Source organism: Buteo buteo, chromosome Z, assembly GCF_964188355.1.
Source record: "Buteo buteo chromosome Z, bButBut1.hap1.1, whole genome shotgun sequence".
NCBI lineage: Eukaryota > Metazoa > Chordata > Aves > Accipitriformes > Accipitridae > Buteo > Buteo buteo.
This window is the reverse complement of record NC_134204.1, coordinates 59,964,120-59,980,189: the sequence shown is the minus strand read 5'-3', so window position 1 is coordinate 59,980,189 and position 16,070 is coordinate 59,964,120. Positions and strand designations below refer to the sequence as shown.

Genomic DNA, 16,070 nt, shown 5'->3' with positions numbered 1-16,070 from the left:
TGCTTCTCCTTCCTACAGCTCACCTCCTTGAAACATTCAGAGCTGCTGAACCCTCCACCCAAGAACACTGACAGCAGTGAGGCCACACCAGTTAACAGTGCAAAATCTTTTCGACTTTGTTGTACGACCTAAGCAAAAAATATCCTTAAACAATGCACAAACCAAAGAAAACCTTAAAGGCTCTTTTCCAGCTTAAGTCCAGCTGATCTAACTACTGTGATTTCTTAGTTTCAGCTATTCAGCAAATATGCACTGCTCTGGGACAAAGAAGTTACTAGCTACTATGTGCCATGTAGCAAAGACAAGAAAATGCATTTTTATATACATCAGAAACAGGTTCAAATGAAAGCCAATTTTCCATGCAGAGTCTCTAACTCAAATGAAAATAGAAGCTGTGCTTATGACCTTATGACTGCCTTTTGTGTGGTGTGCAAATATAACTATCATATTAAATAATACCTGCTTTTATTTACCTATGTCAAACAAAGTCAATGGTGCATGTTAAAGCCTAACACTGGCTTCAGATTTTAAATACATCATTTTTAGAAGTTGTACATGACAAATTTGTAATGGTGTCATGGTTTAACTCCAGCCAGCAACTAAGCACCACGCAGCCGCTCACTCACTGCCCCCCACCCAGTGGCATGGGGGACAAAATTGGGAAAAGAAGTAAAACTCGTGGATTGAGATAAAAATGGTTTAATAGAACAGAAAAGAAGAAACTAATAATGACAATAACACTGATAAAATGACAGCAGTAATAATAAAAGGATTGGAATGTACAAATGATGCGCAGTGCAATTGCTCACCACCCACCAATCGACACCCAGCCAGTCCCCAAGAGGCAATTCCTCGCCCCCCCTCCCCCCCTCCCGCCCCAGTTCCTATACTAGCTGTGACGTCCCATGGTATGGAATACACCGTTGGCCACTTTGGGTCAGGTGCCCTGGCTGTGTCCTGTGCCAACTTCTTGTGCCTCTCCAGCTTTCTCGCTGGCTGGGCTTGAGAAGCTGAAAAATCCGTGACTTTAGTCTAAACACTACTTAGCAACACTTGAAAACATCAGTGTTATCAACATTCTTCTCATACTGAACTCAAAACATAGCACTGTACCAGCTACTAGGAAGACAGTTAACTCTATTCCAGCTGAAACTAGGACAAATGGTAATTCCAAGTTTAGCTGCCAATAAATGCTTAAATTAGTTAAAAAGAATCACCTATGCTACTCCTGTTAACCATTTTTTCTAAGAGAAATATTTCAAATACTAGAAATACTCACAGTTTGTCAAATGAAACACTCATAACTGAAGAGAAGCCAAATTATCCTACACAGAAACATTCTCTTTCTGTAGGCTGATTTTGATAAAACTTCCAATGAGAGTCTGACAGGCTTCCTGCCAGTCTGTCTATCCAGATCTACAATCCTGAATTCATTAGTTACATATATGATAATCTGCCACAGAAGTTGAGACTTCTAGGGTTTCCTAGATACTTAAAATTCTGTGGCTTTTTACTCAGAATTAGAAAAATAAACATTCTTCAAAACCTATTTTCTTTGCACTCCGGGTACATGGATTACAAATTATAGAACACACTGTTCAAACTCTTTATTTAGGTTCTTCATTGCTCTATTTCTAATATTTAATTGGAACAGTATAGCACTCGTACGTGGCTACTAGAATACTTAAAAGCTTTCACTCTAACAGAGTGGTGCTATTTATGAAGCTCCAAACCCCCTGTTATTTCAAAGTCAGCCCTTTGATTTGTATCAGAAACTCCACATATGGTCTCAGGATTGGCTTTGCCTCATTAAAGATAAGAAGTAGCCTCAAAGCTGGAGCACAACCTCTGAGCAAGGCAATTCCAAAGCTAATGCCCACTGGGAATTACCTTTGTAGAAGTTACATTTAAAAAGACAAAGACATGCAGCATAAAAATGAACTTGAAGCCTTGGTAAAGAAAGAGACAAATTCAGTATGTTGCATTCAGTATCGATACCTAATATTTGATACATAAAAGAACACTAGCTGAATTTGTTTTTTTCACGAGAGTCAAGGTGCTTGCTCTTGCAGATCTGTTCACTCATCCAAAATCAATTCAGCAACATGCTCTTTAAAAGTCAAGTAACATGCAGAATGAAACTCTACCTTTATTCAGTTTGTGAAAAACAAAATGCAAGCACAGACTCCCCAGTGCCATCTTCACAACCTACTTTCCAAATAGAAAAGAGACAAACAATTGTTGATCCTGGTCCAGTATAAATTTTTTAACAAATAAATACCTTGTAAAGGTCACAGATGACTAATTTGCTAAAAGGGTATCATAATGTATCATAAACATGAACATCTGGGAATATGCAAAATTAATGTTATTCAAGACACCAATGTTAAGCCTTCTGGTTATCAAAGAGAAGCACACTGAATGCAGTGTTCAAATAAGACTAGAATTCAAATGACAGCTTACAATTCACAGTCTTATGAAGAAAAGTTATTTTTAAGACATCTACCAGCTTGGTGGCCAAAATTAATTACTGTCCCCAACTAAAAAAACCCCAAACAAACTCAACACTAAGAAACCCACAAGCCCCTCACAAAAGCAGGTACGTCTGTGATATTATATGTGATGTGTGTAACATAATTCTTGTAGGAAATGATAGCGGGAAGAAATAAATCTATTCTCATTGAAGAAGTGGGGGTTAGGAGAAGGAGCTGAGAACGCAAGTATTATGCATGCCTTGTGCAAGAAAAGAGAGGGAACAAGAAAGGGAATGAGAAAGGAGCCAAAGTTGAACAAAAATTAAAGAATTCCCCAAAAATTTGCTCCAAGCATACTGACAAAAATTATTAATTGCTTCAAAAAATGCAACAGCTACACACATAGAAAATGCCAGAATGTCATTACCTTTTATACAGAACAAGTTAAAAGAGATTATTATTAATAACTTTTAATTACATTGATTCTTGGGGATAACATCTATCTTCTCTTATGTGCTGGAAAGGACAAAGATAATAGTATGGTCAGTTAGAAACAACATTAGTCTTCGTTTATAGGGAGGGCAGGAAAAAAGAAATTCTAGGGATTGGAAAAAAACCCCACATCTTTTCAAATCAGATCTGAAGGCACTTATATGGAAGAATAAATCAAGAACAGTGTGACAACTGCATTGCATATCCCTACAGCCCAACTTGAAAGTTGACTGGGTGCCTTTATAGATCTACAGATGGCTAGATTTACTTTTATTTGAATCTGAACCCTAAACACTTATGAATATATAAAAAAGACAAATTTCTGATAACTTTTTACTTGTTACATAACTGTATATACTATCAACCATAACTCCAAATTAATATTTGCTTTTAAATATAAAAAGTGAAGAAAGTAAAATACAGCAATTACTATTTTTCTAAGATGGTTCTTTGCCCATACCCCCAATTTTTCTGTAGAATTTATTTTTGGTTTTCCAGCTTATTTTTTAATTATGTGTATTTTAGACAAGATACAATGAGTTTTATTTTGATACCTGAGCATGAAGTGCATATCTAAATATGAATACTTAGCTCTGGATTATAGCTAAGGAGGAAAGGAAAGCAGAATTACTTTAATAACCAGTTAATGAAATTAAGAAATATCCTTTTTACAAAGAGTTGAAAATGAGAGTTGATAAATTTTAACTGACATTTTTTTCCCCCCAAATTGGTAGGAAGTAGAATTGGGTGCTAATACATAAATAATTACTACCTCAAGCCAAATATTTTATATTTGCAATGACTTGTAAGTCAGAAAATTAAACTCTGAACAGTGCTTCTGAATCTTTGATGTGCTACTGAAAACAGGAGTTAACTGACTGTATTTCATCATTTTTCCTCTGTTCCGAATTGCAACAACTGCATGCGCTTACATATAACTCTAATGACTGTATTCTTATACTTTGACAAGCCACAGTTATCAAGAGACATCTCATTCATACAGAAAAGCTGCCTTCACATCATTCCTGAAGTTTAAAAATACCTGCAAGACCAGTCAAAGGTTATGCATTAAATATCCTTGAACACCAGAATCAAAGTTTAGGACATTTAAATTATTAGGAGATTTAAATTATATTTTTCTCTACTGGAATTTTCACAGGCAGACTACACTGAAAACATTTTTTTCTCACAAAACCAGCAGAAAAGGTAGATTATTTTTCACTTTAAAAATAAGATATCAGATTACCAAGTAAAAGGCAAATAAAAGAGGGCGTTCTGTCATACTCTTTTAACTGCTGAAACAGTATATGACACTGGTATCATCTCCCAAATTATAGACCTATCAGTTCACCCTTCTTAAACTTTCCTAATTTTGCAGGCTTGTATCTATGACATTGGTTATTCTAAGTCCTGCACAGATTTCTAGACAAAAAATAAGGAAGTCTGCTGCAGGGAGCATATTGGTGTAAAATTAAGTTTTAATTTCAGGTGCTAACTTATTTCACTATGGTTTCTCTAAGTGGGCAAGTGGATTTTTTCAGTAGAAGCTTTGACTACCAAGTTAATTTACTAGTAAAAATTTCTGAACACATCCTCAACTAATGTGCAATGGAGGTTATGGATCTCATTTGTTTCTTTTTTTTTTTTAATAACTACCTACACATAAATTATACTTAAAAGTGAAAATGAACTGAAAGAACTCTCACTGTCCCCAAGCAATAATGAAGAGCAGGCTCTTAACTAACATGCTTTCTTTAGAGGTTTGTAACTTTAATTATTTGTGATTTTAGCAGGTAAAGAATCTCACGGGCTGTACAGGTCCATCAGAACTGTCTCACGAAAATCAATTCTTTCAACTTCAGTTGTGCACATCTCTATATGTGCTCCATTTAAACAGTGCTGGCACACTCAGTTTATTCCTTCCTTCTCCTCCTCCTCCTCCTCAGTTACCATTATGCTGTTATGCTACATTATATCTTCATGTCATGGTAGAAACCATACCTTCAGCTTCAGTGCTGCTGAAAATTCTGGATGAACATTGCCCAAACCCTTCCAGAGGTGTACAGAAGAGAGGCTGCATGACAGTGGGAAGCTGCCAGCTACAGGGTAACTTCTCTGTTCAAAACCAAGTACAACCTGTGGATTGTTTACCATGGTACCACAGAAGGATTCAGAGGCCATGGGCATAGCTCAAACTGTTGATGTAATACATATTCCACCCTTAATTTTTTGCTATTATTCAGCTTACTTCCCCATTCTTCTTTCAAGTCCAACATTTTGATTATCATTTAGCCCATGAGGAACTTCACATTCTTGTTTAAATCCTATGCAGTAATGTACCGCAGCCAAGTTCCAGGAGAATGATGACCCACAGGTTTTTTGTTCTTAAAGGCCAGAGAGGCCTTAACCCAAGAACTCCACACAGGACATGATTCACAGAGCAAAAATAAGAATTTATGCATCTCAAAGGTGTCAGAACAAGACATTTCAAGTTTAAAGAACAAAGTACAACATGAAATACAAATAAATAAAAAAATTAATTTTGTCCCTAAAAATCTCAGATCACCAGTATCTCCACATGCATTAATGAAGTCCAAATTTCATTAATCAAAGCTTATAATGTATGGGCTGGATTAGCAGACAGTAAGGTGGATTGAAAACTAGCTGAATGGTCAGGCCTAGAGCGTGGTGATCAGTGGTGTGAAGTCCAGTTGGAGCATGGCAACTGGTAATGTAGCCCAGGGGTCAATACTGGGTCCAGTCCTGTTAAACATCTTCATTAACAAGCTGGATGATAGGGCAGACTGTATCCTCAGCAAGTTTGCTGATGACACCAGGCTGGGAGGAGTGGCTGATACACCAGAGGGTCATGCTGCCATCCAGAGGGACCTCAACAGGCTGGAGAAATGGCCTAACAGCAACCTCATGGAGTTCAACAAGGGGAAGGAAATGCAAAGTCCTGTGCCTGGAGAGGAACAACCTCAGCCACCAGTACATGCTGGGGGCCACCCAACTGGAAAGCAGCTTCGCAGAAAAGGCCTCGGAGGTCCTTGTGAACACCAGGCTGAACATGAGCCAGCAATGTGTCCTTGCTGCAAAGAAGGGTAATGGTATCCTTGGCTGTGTTAGCCAAAGTACTGTAAGCAGGTCAAGGGAGGTGGTCCTTCCCCTTTACTCAGCATTGGTGAGGCCACACCTGCAGTATTGTGTCCAGTTCTGGGCTTCCCAGTACAAGAGAGACATGGACATACTGGAGAAAATCCAAGGAAGGGCCATGAAGATGATGAAGGCACTGGAGCATTTCTCTTAAGAGGAAAGGCTGAGAGAGCTGGAACTGTTCAGCCCGGAGAAGAACAGTCTCAGGGGGGAATCTTACCCATGTACCAAAATACTTGAAGGGAGGGTGCAAAGAGGATAGAGTATCCTGGTTTCCGCTGGGACAGAGTCGATTGTCTTCCTAGTAGTTGGTACAGTGCTATGTTTTGAGTTCAGTATGAAAAGAATGTTGATAACACCGATGTTTTCAGTTGTTGCTAAGTAATGTTTAGTTTAAAGTTGAGGATTTTTCAGCTTCTCATGCCCAGCCAGTGAGAAAGCTGGAGGGGCACAAGAAGTTGGCACAGGACACAGCCAGGGCACCTGACCCAAACTGGACAATGGGGTATTCCATACCATGGGACGTCCCATGTAGTTTAGGAACTGGGGGGAGTGGGGGTGGGGAGGATCGCCTCTCGGGGATTAACTGCGTGTCGATTGGCGGGTGGTAAGCAATCACACTGTGCACCATTTGTATATTCCAATCCTTTTATTATTACTGTTGTCATTTTATTAGTGTTATCACTATCATAATTAGTTTCTTCTTTTCTGTTCTATTAAACTGTTCTTGTCTCAACCCATGAGTTTTACTTCTTTTCCCGATTTTCTGCCCCATTCCACTTGGTTGGGAGGGAGTGAGTGAGCGGCTGCATGGTGCTTAGTTGCTGGCTGGGGTTAAACCACAACATGGAGCCAGGCTTTTTTTCAGTGGTGCCCAGTGACAGGTTGAGAGGCAACGGGCACAAACTGAAACACAGGAGGTTCCCTCTAAACATCAGGAAACACCTTCACTGTGAAGGTGACTGAGGACTGGCACAGGTTGCCCAGAGAGGTTGTAGAGTCTCCATCCTTGGAGATACGCAAAAGCCGCCTGGATGTGGTTCTGGACAATCAGCTGTGGGTGGCCCTGCTTGAGTAGGGGCGGATGGACCAGATAACCTCCAGAGGTCCCCTCCAATCTCAACCATTCTGTGATTCTATGAAACACTCCCTGACAACAACAAGCATACTGAGTGTTTAATCTTTTCTTTTTTTTTTAAATATGAAAAGACACTGTCCCCACTAGTTACAACTTTTTCCAAACACAGTTCCTGTGATTGACTGACCCGTGTATGTCATCTTTCTCACCAGTTATTCAAGTAAGGTGACAGGTTAAGGGTGTTCACAGGTATTCATTTCAACTTTCCTAAAGAACACACTGAATTATACAGGGAAAAACAAGCTTCTTCCTACACTTAAAATTACTAATCTGCTTCTTCATTACTTTAAGTAATTTGCTTTACATTTTTTGAAGAAAAGAAATCTGTTCACCTTTCAAACATTTATAGAGATAAAGCAAGTTTACAAACAAGTCAAGTTAACATACATAGTTTATTACAAATATGCTCACTGATCTTTACCTTTGTGAGTGGCACTAACAGGAAAATTTTTTTTCTACAGGTAACGTAAATACTTCTGATGCTGTAACTGATAAAACTTACAGAACAAATTTCCAAAATACATACCTCTAAATGCACTGATATCCCCATAGTGTACCTGGAGCACAAAAAATCTGCCACCTGTTTCTCCTCCAACTCTGAATCCAACACCTAAGAGAAGGAAAATGCATTGTTTTCAGAAACAAGAAAATGTAAGATGGTTCATCACTGCTGACCATATCTAAAAATACAAATCACTGTAATGACGCAGAGTGAAGGGGTAGAAAATTTCAGAGACACCAATGTCCTGAAAACTGGGAAAACCACCATCACAACACATGTTCCCAAACAGACTAAGAAGCTAGGACCACAATTTAGTTATTAATGAACAGATATCTGCATTCAGCAGAGAATTCTCTCAATCCAAGAATATTAATACAGATTTTATATATATATACACAACTATATTAAAAAAAAATTAGAAAAATCAAGTTTTACCAGCCTTGTAGGATTTGGTAAACTTTAATTTCTCATACAACCTGTGAATGATACAAACTGATTAACACTGACTTACTAAGAACACACTGAGAATGAAAAGATAAAAAGATCTGCAGTAAAATATTTTGAGATGTAAATTACTACTGTATGCAGAAAAAATCTTGTGGAATTTATGAAGCTACATTACTTGTTACTTGTTGACAGAAGTAAGCACAGGCATGGATGAAAATGGAAGAATTTGAAATAATCTGAAATAATGAAATGGCAAAATATCACCGTCACCAAAAGGGATTTATCTAAACCGATTCTACAATGAACACTCTTCAAAAGAAGAAAGAATGCAGTTTCTTCCTATTTGGTCAGTGAATCCCACTAGATTAAACACTGCCCACGGCAAAGCCTTCTTATAAATGGGACTGCAGCCTCTCTGTGCACAAATGTAGTATCATTATGAACCCTCTCCACAAACCTTGTATTTATGAACAGCTTAAAGCCAAGAAAATTATTACTAGCTGGGGTTTAACAGCAAAGCAAATACCAGGCTTCCATAGAATCCTTCAAACAATGTTTTTTTAAACTTGACATTCTGATAATGAAATCGAATAACATTCATGCTGATAAGTGTGTGAATGGATTATTAAAAATAAACCTCTTCATAATACTGTGCACTGCTCCTGGTTTTGAAAGGAGGCAGTAAAAGATAAAAGAAAAAAATTTTAGAAATCCAGGTATTTTCAGACTGAGGCTGTATAGATGGTAGATATTTCTAAGACCCTTAGTGGTTATTAGAAAGAACCACTTCTCCCTGTATTCCAGACATACCACTCCAAGTAGCTTAGTAAATTTTGACTGAATTCAGTGAAGTAATCTATCATACAAGAAAATGGGTATATAAGCATCTTATTCAACCGCATCAAAGTACTGAAAAATGAAAAGCACATAAAATTGTCAAGTACACTTAAGACACAGAAAAAAAATCAGTGTTTACACTGAACTTGTTTGTGCTTTCCCAAACACATAAAAATATTTTAATGCGGTTTGTGTGCTACTGAAAGATATATAAATAGTAACATGCAGTAGGAAATGCAAGTTTAATGCTTTATAAAAATAAAGCATTATATTATGACCCTCATCTCTCCCTTAGCCTTTTTTCCCCTCTACTGAAACCCATAATGTTATAGCAAACAGGATGACAAAAAAACCCCAAGTATATTAGCTAGCATAATATATTCATAGTTATGAGGTTGATGTTTATACAGTTTCCATCAACTAGATGTAATAAAAATATTATAGGAAGTTCCTAGGCATGCCAGGTGCTTAATTCCACATCGTCTTCTCTCCCTTGCCCCTGTACACAAGGAACTTCACATTAAAGGCACAATACCTTTGGGTAGCCTGGTGGGTGGAGCATTTCTTGCCCAAGCATACAAAATGTTAGATTTGTCTTTGCATGTTCCTTCATCACAGTCCCTAAAAATATGAGGAAAGAAAACAAAAGGGAATATAATTTTTTAATTTTGAAAGCAGAAAAGGGCAGGTGAATTACATCCAAACCCACTAATTTTAAGATCTATGAAGTTGCTTTTAGATGTATGTTGAATAAACACAGTTCTTTTAATGCTTTCCTGGGTGTCTTTAGATCCTCCATCTTCTCTTTTTTTTCTCCTCTCTCTGCCTTAAGATACTGTTAGGCAAACAGGGTCAAAACCATAGACAGTTCTGATAGTCCCTGCCAGCCTAATAGCCAGAAATGAAAAAAAAATAAAGGAACCTTTTGTGAGAATGAACCATATGAAAATTTCTAGTATTATTAGCTCAAGGGCCACAGAATGACAATGGCTGCCATATTTACACAGAGGGACAGGATTCATGTGCAAAGCAGAAAAAACCCAGAAGACATCAAAGCTTTAAGTCAAAACTGAGAGCTAAAATTAATGTAAAAACCATTGACAAAAAAAAGGTCACAAGAAGCTGTATATGAACCAGCACATAAGAGGCACTCATGTGCTTCCCTGTACTTAATGCAAGCTCACTGCTTGAAGTTAATTTTTATTCCACTGCACAATTTTTTATTTTTTTTTATAAACAGAAAAATCACACACACACCAAAAAAAAAAAAAACGGAGGAAAAAAGAAAGAAAAAAAGAAGTGTTTGCCAAGTTACAGACCACAAACAGGTCACAAATACTTACAATAACAGATCTCTAGAGTTGTCCTTAGTCTGTGCAGCTAACACCTTGCCAGTGACACTAAGGGTGGAGTGTGAAAGACTCCCAAAGACTCTTAAGCTCTAGATACCTTGAATCCACAAGAACTGATAAACTCAGGGCATAGACACTACCAAATCTGTAAAAGGCCAGTCAGACACAGTTGTATGGACAGTACAATGTACCTGGACCACGTCCAAGAGGGCACTGACAGCTATATGTGGATGTAGGCTACAGGATGATATACACGGATAAACAGAGTCCTGCTGAGGGGCTGTCCAAACATCCACCTAGAAGCCACTTCTCCATCTCAATCTTCTATTAAGGAAAAGGGTTATTTACAGACTGTATTTGTATGTTTTTCAGTGGCAAAGCATTGCAGCACTGAACACAGAATGTAGAAGTCATTCCACAGGTGCAGCATACATGGGTATGACTTTTAGAAAGCCTCAACCTGAAACTTTTCAGACTACATCAACTAATCAAGCCAGATGCAATGAAGGTTGATACCCATGCCAGCTTTTCAATTCAAAACAATCAGCCCCTTCTCTGTTTATTACTGCTGGTAAAATGAGACCTGGAAAAACATTTGTACACACAAAGCATGGTTTCATTCACCTCAAATACTGGGGAAAATAGTCTCACACAGTGTGAGGAAGAGTATAAAAGCATAAAAGACCAGGACTTCTAGCAGATGCAGTCTGTTGAGGATGCCTGAGACATATGTGCCACCTCTCAGAACAAATGATGATGATGCTTTCCAGGCTGCTCTCTCAGAGATAACCAGTTCTTCCTGCATGTAGGGAAAACCACCTCAGCGGGACATTATGCATTTCTGTGATCCCAGAGAGACCTACTGCAACATAGCTGCTGTGTTTTCTTCTGACAGAAAGCATTGCCATAATCATCAGACTACCAAGAGAAAAGGGACTCTGCATTAATTTTGCTCATAACACATGTTTCTAGACCTTCACAACTACTAGTTTGGTCATCTCCCCCTTCAAACATTCCCCAATGGACAAGCAAAACTTATTTCAGGATAAGTGAAATGTTTCACCCCTAACAATTCATACAGCTGCAGGTAAAAGCTGTGCAGGTTTCCACTGCTACAATCTAAAAAACCCAGAAGACTTCAGGGGATCTAACCAGGTATTGAGCTGAGTTTGGAAATGTGTTGAAGAGATTGATTAGGAGGAACAACAGCAGAAACCACAGCACAGTCGCAGCTTCACTACCACACTCTGGGCCACATAGCCTTCATTTATACAATGCTACTTTTTAGAACCACATTAGCTTGGTAACAAAAACTGCATAGGCTGTTCTAAACTTTCCTCCTGAGACGCTGGCTGATGGAGGGAGAAGACTGCAGGGGAGAAAGATGAAATACACACATTGCTCTTTCATTATGCTTAAAAAATGGTCAACCCTCTCATTTAGCCATCAATGCTGATCTTGAAACACTGAGTTTTCAGAAAAAAACAAACCTAGAGGAGATTATAAAGAAGAGTTAAGATAACTCATAGAACAGATTTAAAAGCAGAAAGTTAGTAAAAAGTATAAATTTACAAACAAAAAAAAATTTAACCCATCACTGAAATTCATAGCTTCTTTACATGCAAAAAATCATGAGATTCTGAATAGAATGAGTAGCACAGAATACCTTAAAAATGGACTACCACTGCATACTATACAGTACTGTACTAACAACTAATTTTGACTGTGGTCAAAATTTGGGGGTGAGAGGGGGAGGGGAGGGTGTGGAAATAGAGCTTACTGACTGCTGCTCTGATCATTGTTTTTTGTAAACTCTCTTGGACTTTCGAAAGGCATTATTATCCATCTTCAGCAAGTTCAGGAGCTGAGTTTTTTAATGGCACTGGGGTTTTGACTAGTTACCTGGACCAGAAGCAAAATATTTCACTATGTCAGCAAGCCCAGTATTTGGGTATCCTTTTAGGATATTTGCAGTGTTTAGGAAAAAATAATTTTTTACATTTCTTTCTCTATTACACTATAGATTCTAACCAAGACTTGTGAAAAAAGGTAATTGAGGTGATTGAGTAAGAAAAAAGATCATTTTTCGTTCTTGAGCTGAATGGTGCAGAACATTCTGCAGCAGTGACTAATGGTAAGAAACTATACTCAGGAATACATATCTTTATATTGTTCCCACTCTCTTCTAAGCAGTGAAATACAAGTATTTCACTGAACCAGTCTTGACATCTTTTGCAACCTTTACTGAACTATTGATGTCAAAAGCTTCCAAAACCATGCTCTCCTGCCAACAGAAGCAGCTAGTCTGACAGAGGAATTACTGGGTGGTGATCTACAACCTGTACTTAACACATTTGCTTAGATTAGGTAACTATTTAAAGTTGCCCAGCCTGGTCCCAAAATAAAGGCCATGACTATGAATCATCTCATTTACGGGAGCTCATTTCAGTGTCAGATTTGACACAGCGTGAGACCTGTCTTGCTAGGTGACTCAGAAGTTCTGAGTAATTCAACATCTTCTTTTAAATCATTCAAGTGTGTTCTTGATTATCTTTGGAGAATCTGAACTTCTGATGAATCAGTTCAGGCATGCTACTTCGATTTCAGCGCAGTTTATCAGGTCAGGCAAAACTTGTCATAGTGGCTGAACTGCTTTTAGGGCTAATTATGAACAAGAAACAGAAGCAGCTACACCTTTTTTTGGTGCACTGAACAAAACCTGAGCAAACAAGCCTTGGGAGCCTACTTTATTTCTGTGGAAAGGCCTGGGTATTTCAAGAAGGGAAAAACACCTGTGCACCCCTTTAGCATTTGTTCAGATAAAGATTCTACCATGTTGCAGTGAATGTGTCACGGAAGCACCAGCACAGGTCCCACACCGTTAGACAGCCCTTCAGAAGCCAGGGGCATTTGCGTGAATAGCATCACATCACCAGAAGAGCCAGCTGGCCAGAGTGGCGACAGAGATTTTGGCTCAGCGCTTGCTATGGCCACAGGGCAGCTAATCCAGAGTTTTCTGGATGCTGTATCTTCCCCTCTCCCATTCATCCACACTCAAAGCGGGCCTGAATAAAACTTCAAGCCTCAGGGAAATGAAATTTGTCCTTGCATTCTGAATGCTCCTAAAGCACTATTTTTTCCATAATACACCTAATCCACATCCTGATGGTATGAAAAATAGCTCTTGACTTGGTATTTTTAATGTTCTTGCAACTGATTACAAACCATCTAACTAATGTTGCCCAGAATTTTGATGTAGAAACTAAAAAAAGCAAAAAATCAATGTAGTATGCCTTAATTGAATAAAAACTGGCTATGTCAAAATGTTGACCATGTAAACAATAAGGGAAGGATCCTTGCTAAACAAGTCTTTTAGTGGTGTCCTCAAATATCAGTTCTCAGCCAAGCATTCTTTCCCCTAGTAGATGGAAGAGCAAGTGAAGTCATCACTTAATAGTCTGCAAGTAACAAAAAGAATAACAAATAACAAAACAAAATAAAACCAAAACCCAAAGATGTTTCATCATTAATACACAGTCACCAGAATTACTTTAACAAAATTAGTTCTAATGGCTCGAAGCCTCTAGCGAATTTAAACTAGTAGGAAAATGCTTTTAAACTATACGTACTCTCTGCAATGACTTACAAAATGTGCAACAGTTTCTACACATCTGGACATTTAATTGAACATATTTACAACACATTTATAGATATACACATATATGCGTATACACACACATATATGTCTATACACATATATACTACACTAATTATATAGACACACAGATACATAGTAAACAGGCATTTATACAAGCTTATGTGTCAAACAGGCACAAATGCATCTGTCTAAAGCCTGTTCTATGTAGAGCAGACATGATCGTCTTCCTAGCCTTGCAGATAGCCATGGGCAGAGCAAGATGAAATGCTGCAAACTGTTGTAACAACAGGGGTGTGAAATGATGAGACACTGAATGAAGAGTTTTTATGTTAAGAATGTAAAGCAAATACTAGACCTCAGAAACTACACATAAAAAATAGCAAGATTTAATCAAAACCTGCATATGAAAAATCAGAAATACCAGATTTAAATACAACATTAATGTATTGGGTTTGGCTGTGATGGAGTTAATTTTCCTTATAGCAGCCCCCATAGTGCTGTGCTTTGTATTGGTAGCTAGAAAGGTGTTGATAAAACACCAGTGTTTTGGCTAGTGCTGAGCAGTGTTTGCACAGCATCAATGCTGTCACTCCAACATTCTCCCCTCACCAGCAGGCTGGGGGTAGGCAAGATCTTGGGAGGGGACATAGCCAGGACAGCTGACCCAAACTGACCAAAGGGATATTCCATACCAAGTGACATCTGCTCAGCAATAAAAGCTAAGAGAAAGGAGGAGGAGAGGAGAGCACTCATTATTATGACTTCTGACTTCTGGAGCAACCACTATGTGTACTGAAGCCCTACCTTCTGGCAAGTGGCTAGACATCGCCTGCTGATGGGAAGTAGAGAATAAATCTTTTGTTCTCCTTCGCTTCTGCACACAGCCTTTGCTTTCACTTTATTATACTACCTTTATCTTGACCCATGAGGTTTTTTCCATCTTATTTTCTTTCCTCCCTGCCCTGCTGAGGAGGGGAATGATAGAGCGGCTTGGTGGGCACCTGGCATCCAGCCAAGGTCAACCCACCACAACTAATTACATGCTTCATCATTTGACAGCTACCTGATGAGTTTTCTGCTGGTCAATCATTCTTCTTCAGGAAGTGACGGTACAGCCAGGGAGCTCAAACTACCTGAACCCTAGTCTCAAACCTAGGACTTGAGTCTGTCAGCTTTGAAGAACTTTATGACTTTCCAGCTTTTGATCCATCTCTTCATATTTGAAAGCTTAGGAACTAAACATTTCACCTACATCTTCAGAACATCAGCTAGGTGTGAGTTAAGCATCATCTTGTGACTTCATCTCAATGCAAGCACCTGATCAATCTATAACAATATAATTCTTTCATGTACGGATTATTTCAAGGCTCTAATAAAACTACTGCCTGACATATGAAAACAAAACGTACTACAAGTACAATCTACTCAGTTTTAAATAGGACACTCAAGACATAAACTGGTTTTAACAAGCCACAATGGGAACAGTTTCATGTTAGTATATTTTTCCCATTAAACTATTCAAAAAATATATTCTAACATATAAGATACAACAAAAAGAACATAGAAAAGCTGTCTGCTGGGAAAAGAAATCAATAGAAATCCTGTGCTTTCACAATTTTACTTTTATCTGAACTTTTTAAGCACATGCTTTTCTTGCAAGACAAGATTACAACATTTTCAGTATTAGAACTGTTGGTTGATAGGTAGAAGGGAGATAAAACTTCTGATAAAAGTTTGTTGTATGTTTAAAATATTAATCAAATCATCACCCAAAAACATGCAGAGATTATTCCAAATAATAAATTCATATTTTTAGTGGAAAATATATTATACTATGCTATTAGCTCTAAATTCCAGCTCTAGTTACCTTTCTGGTAAATACTTAAAAGATAAATAGTGATTACAGAACTCTATCAGAAAATCTGTATTAAAATTGTTCCACATATCAGAATAAGTCATATAAGCTTTGCAGTGTCAGCAAAACTCCCTTACCTTTTCTCTCTTGAAAACCTGG

At 38.1% G+C, this 16,070-nt stretch overlaps 1 protein-coding gene across 6 annotated transcripts in view; it reads right to left on the bottom strand.

The window, feature by feature from the left end:
- PAM (peptidylglycine alpha-amidating monooxygenase) overlaps positions 1-16,070 on the bottom strand; it is a 152,602-nt gene that overhangs the window by 48,031 nt on the left and 88,501 nt on the right. For all 6 annotated transcript variants that reach the window (XM_075019511.1, XM_075019515.1, XM_075019514.1 and 3 more), the window contains 2 exons: positions 9,582-9,667; positions 7,787-7,870 (listed from right to left, as the gene is read on the bottom strand). In XM_075019511.1, coding sequence (XP_074875612.1) covers positions 7,787-7,870; positions 9,582-9,667 — 170 coding nt within the window. The remainder of the gene's footprint in view (positions 1-7,786; positions 7,871-9,581; positions 9,668-16,070) is intronic.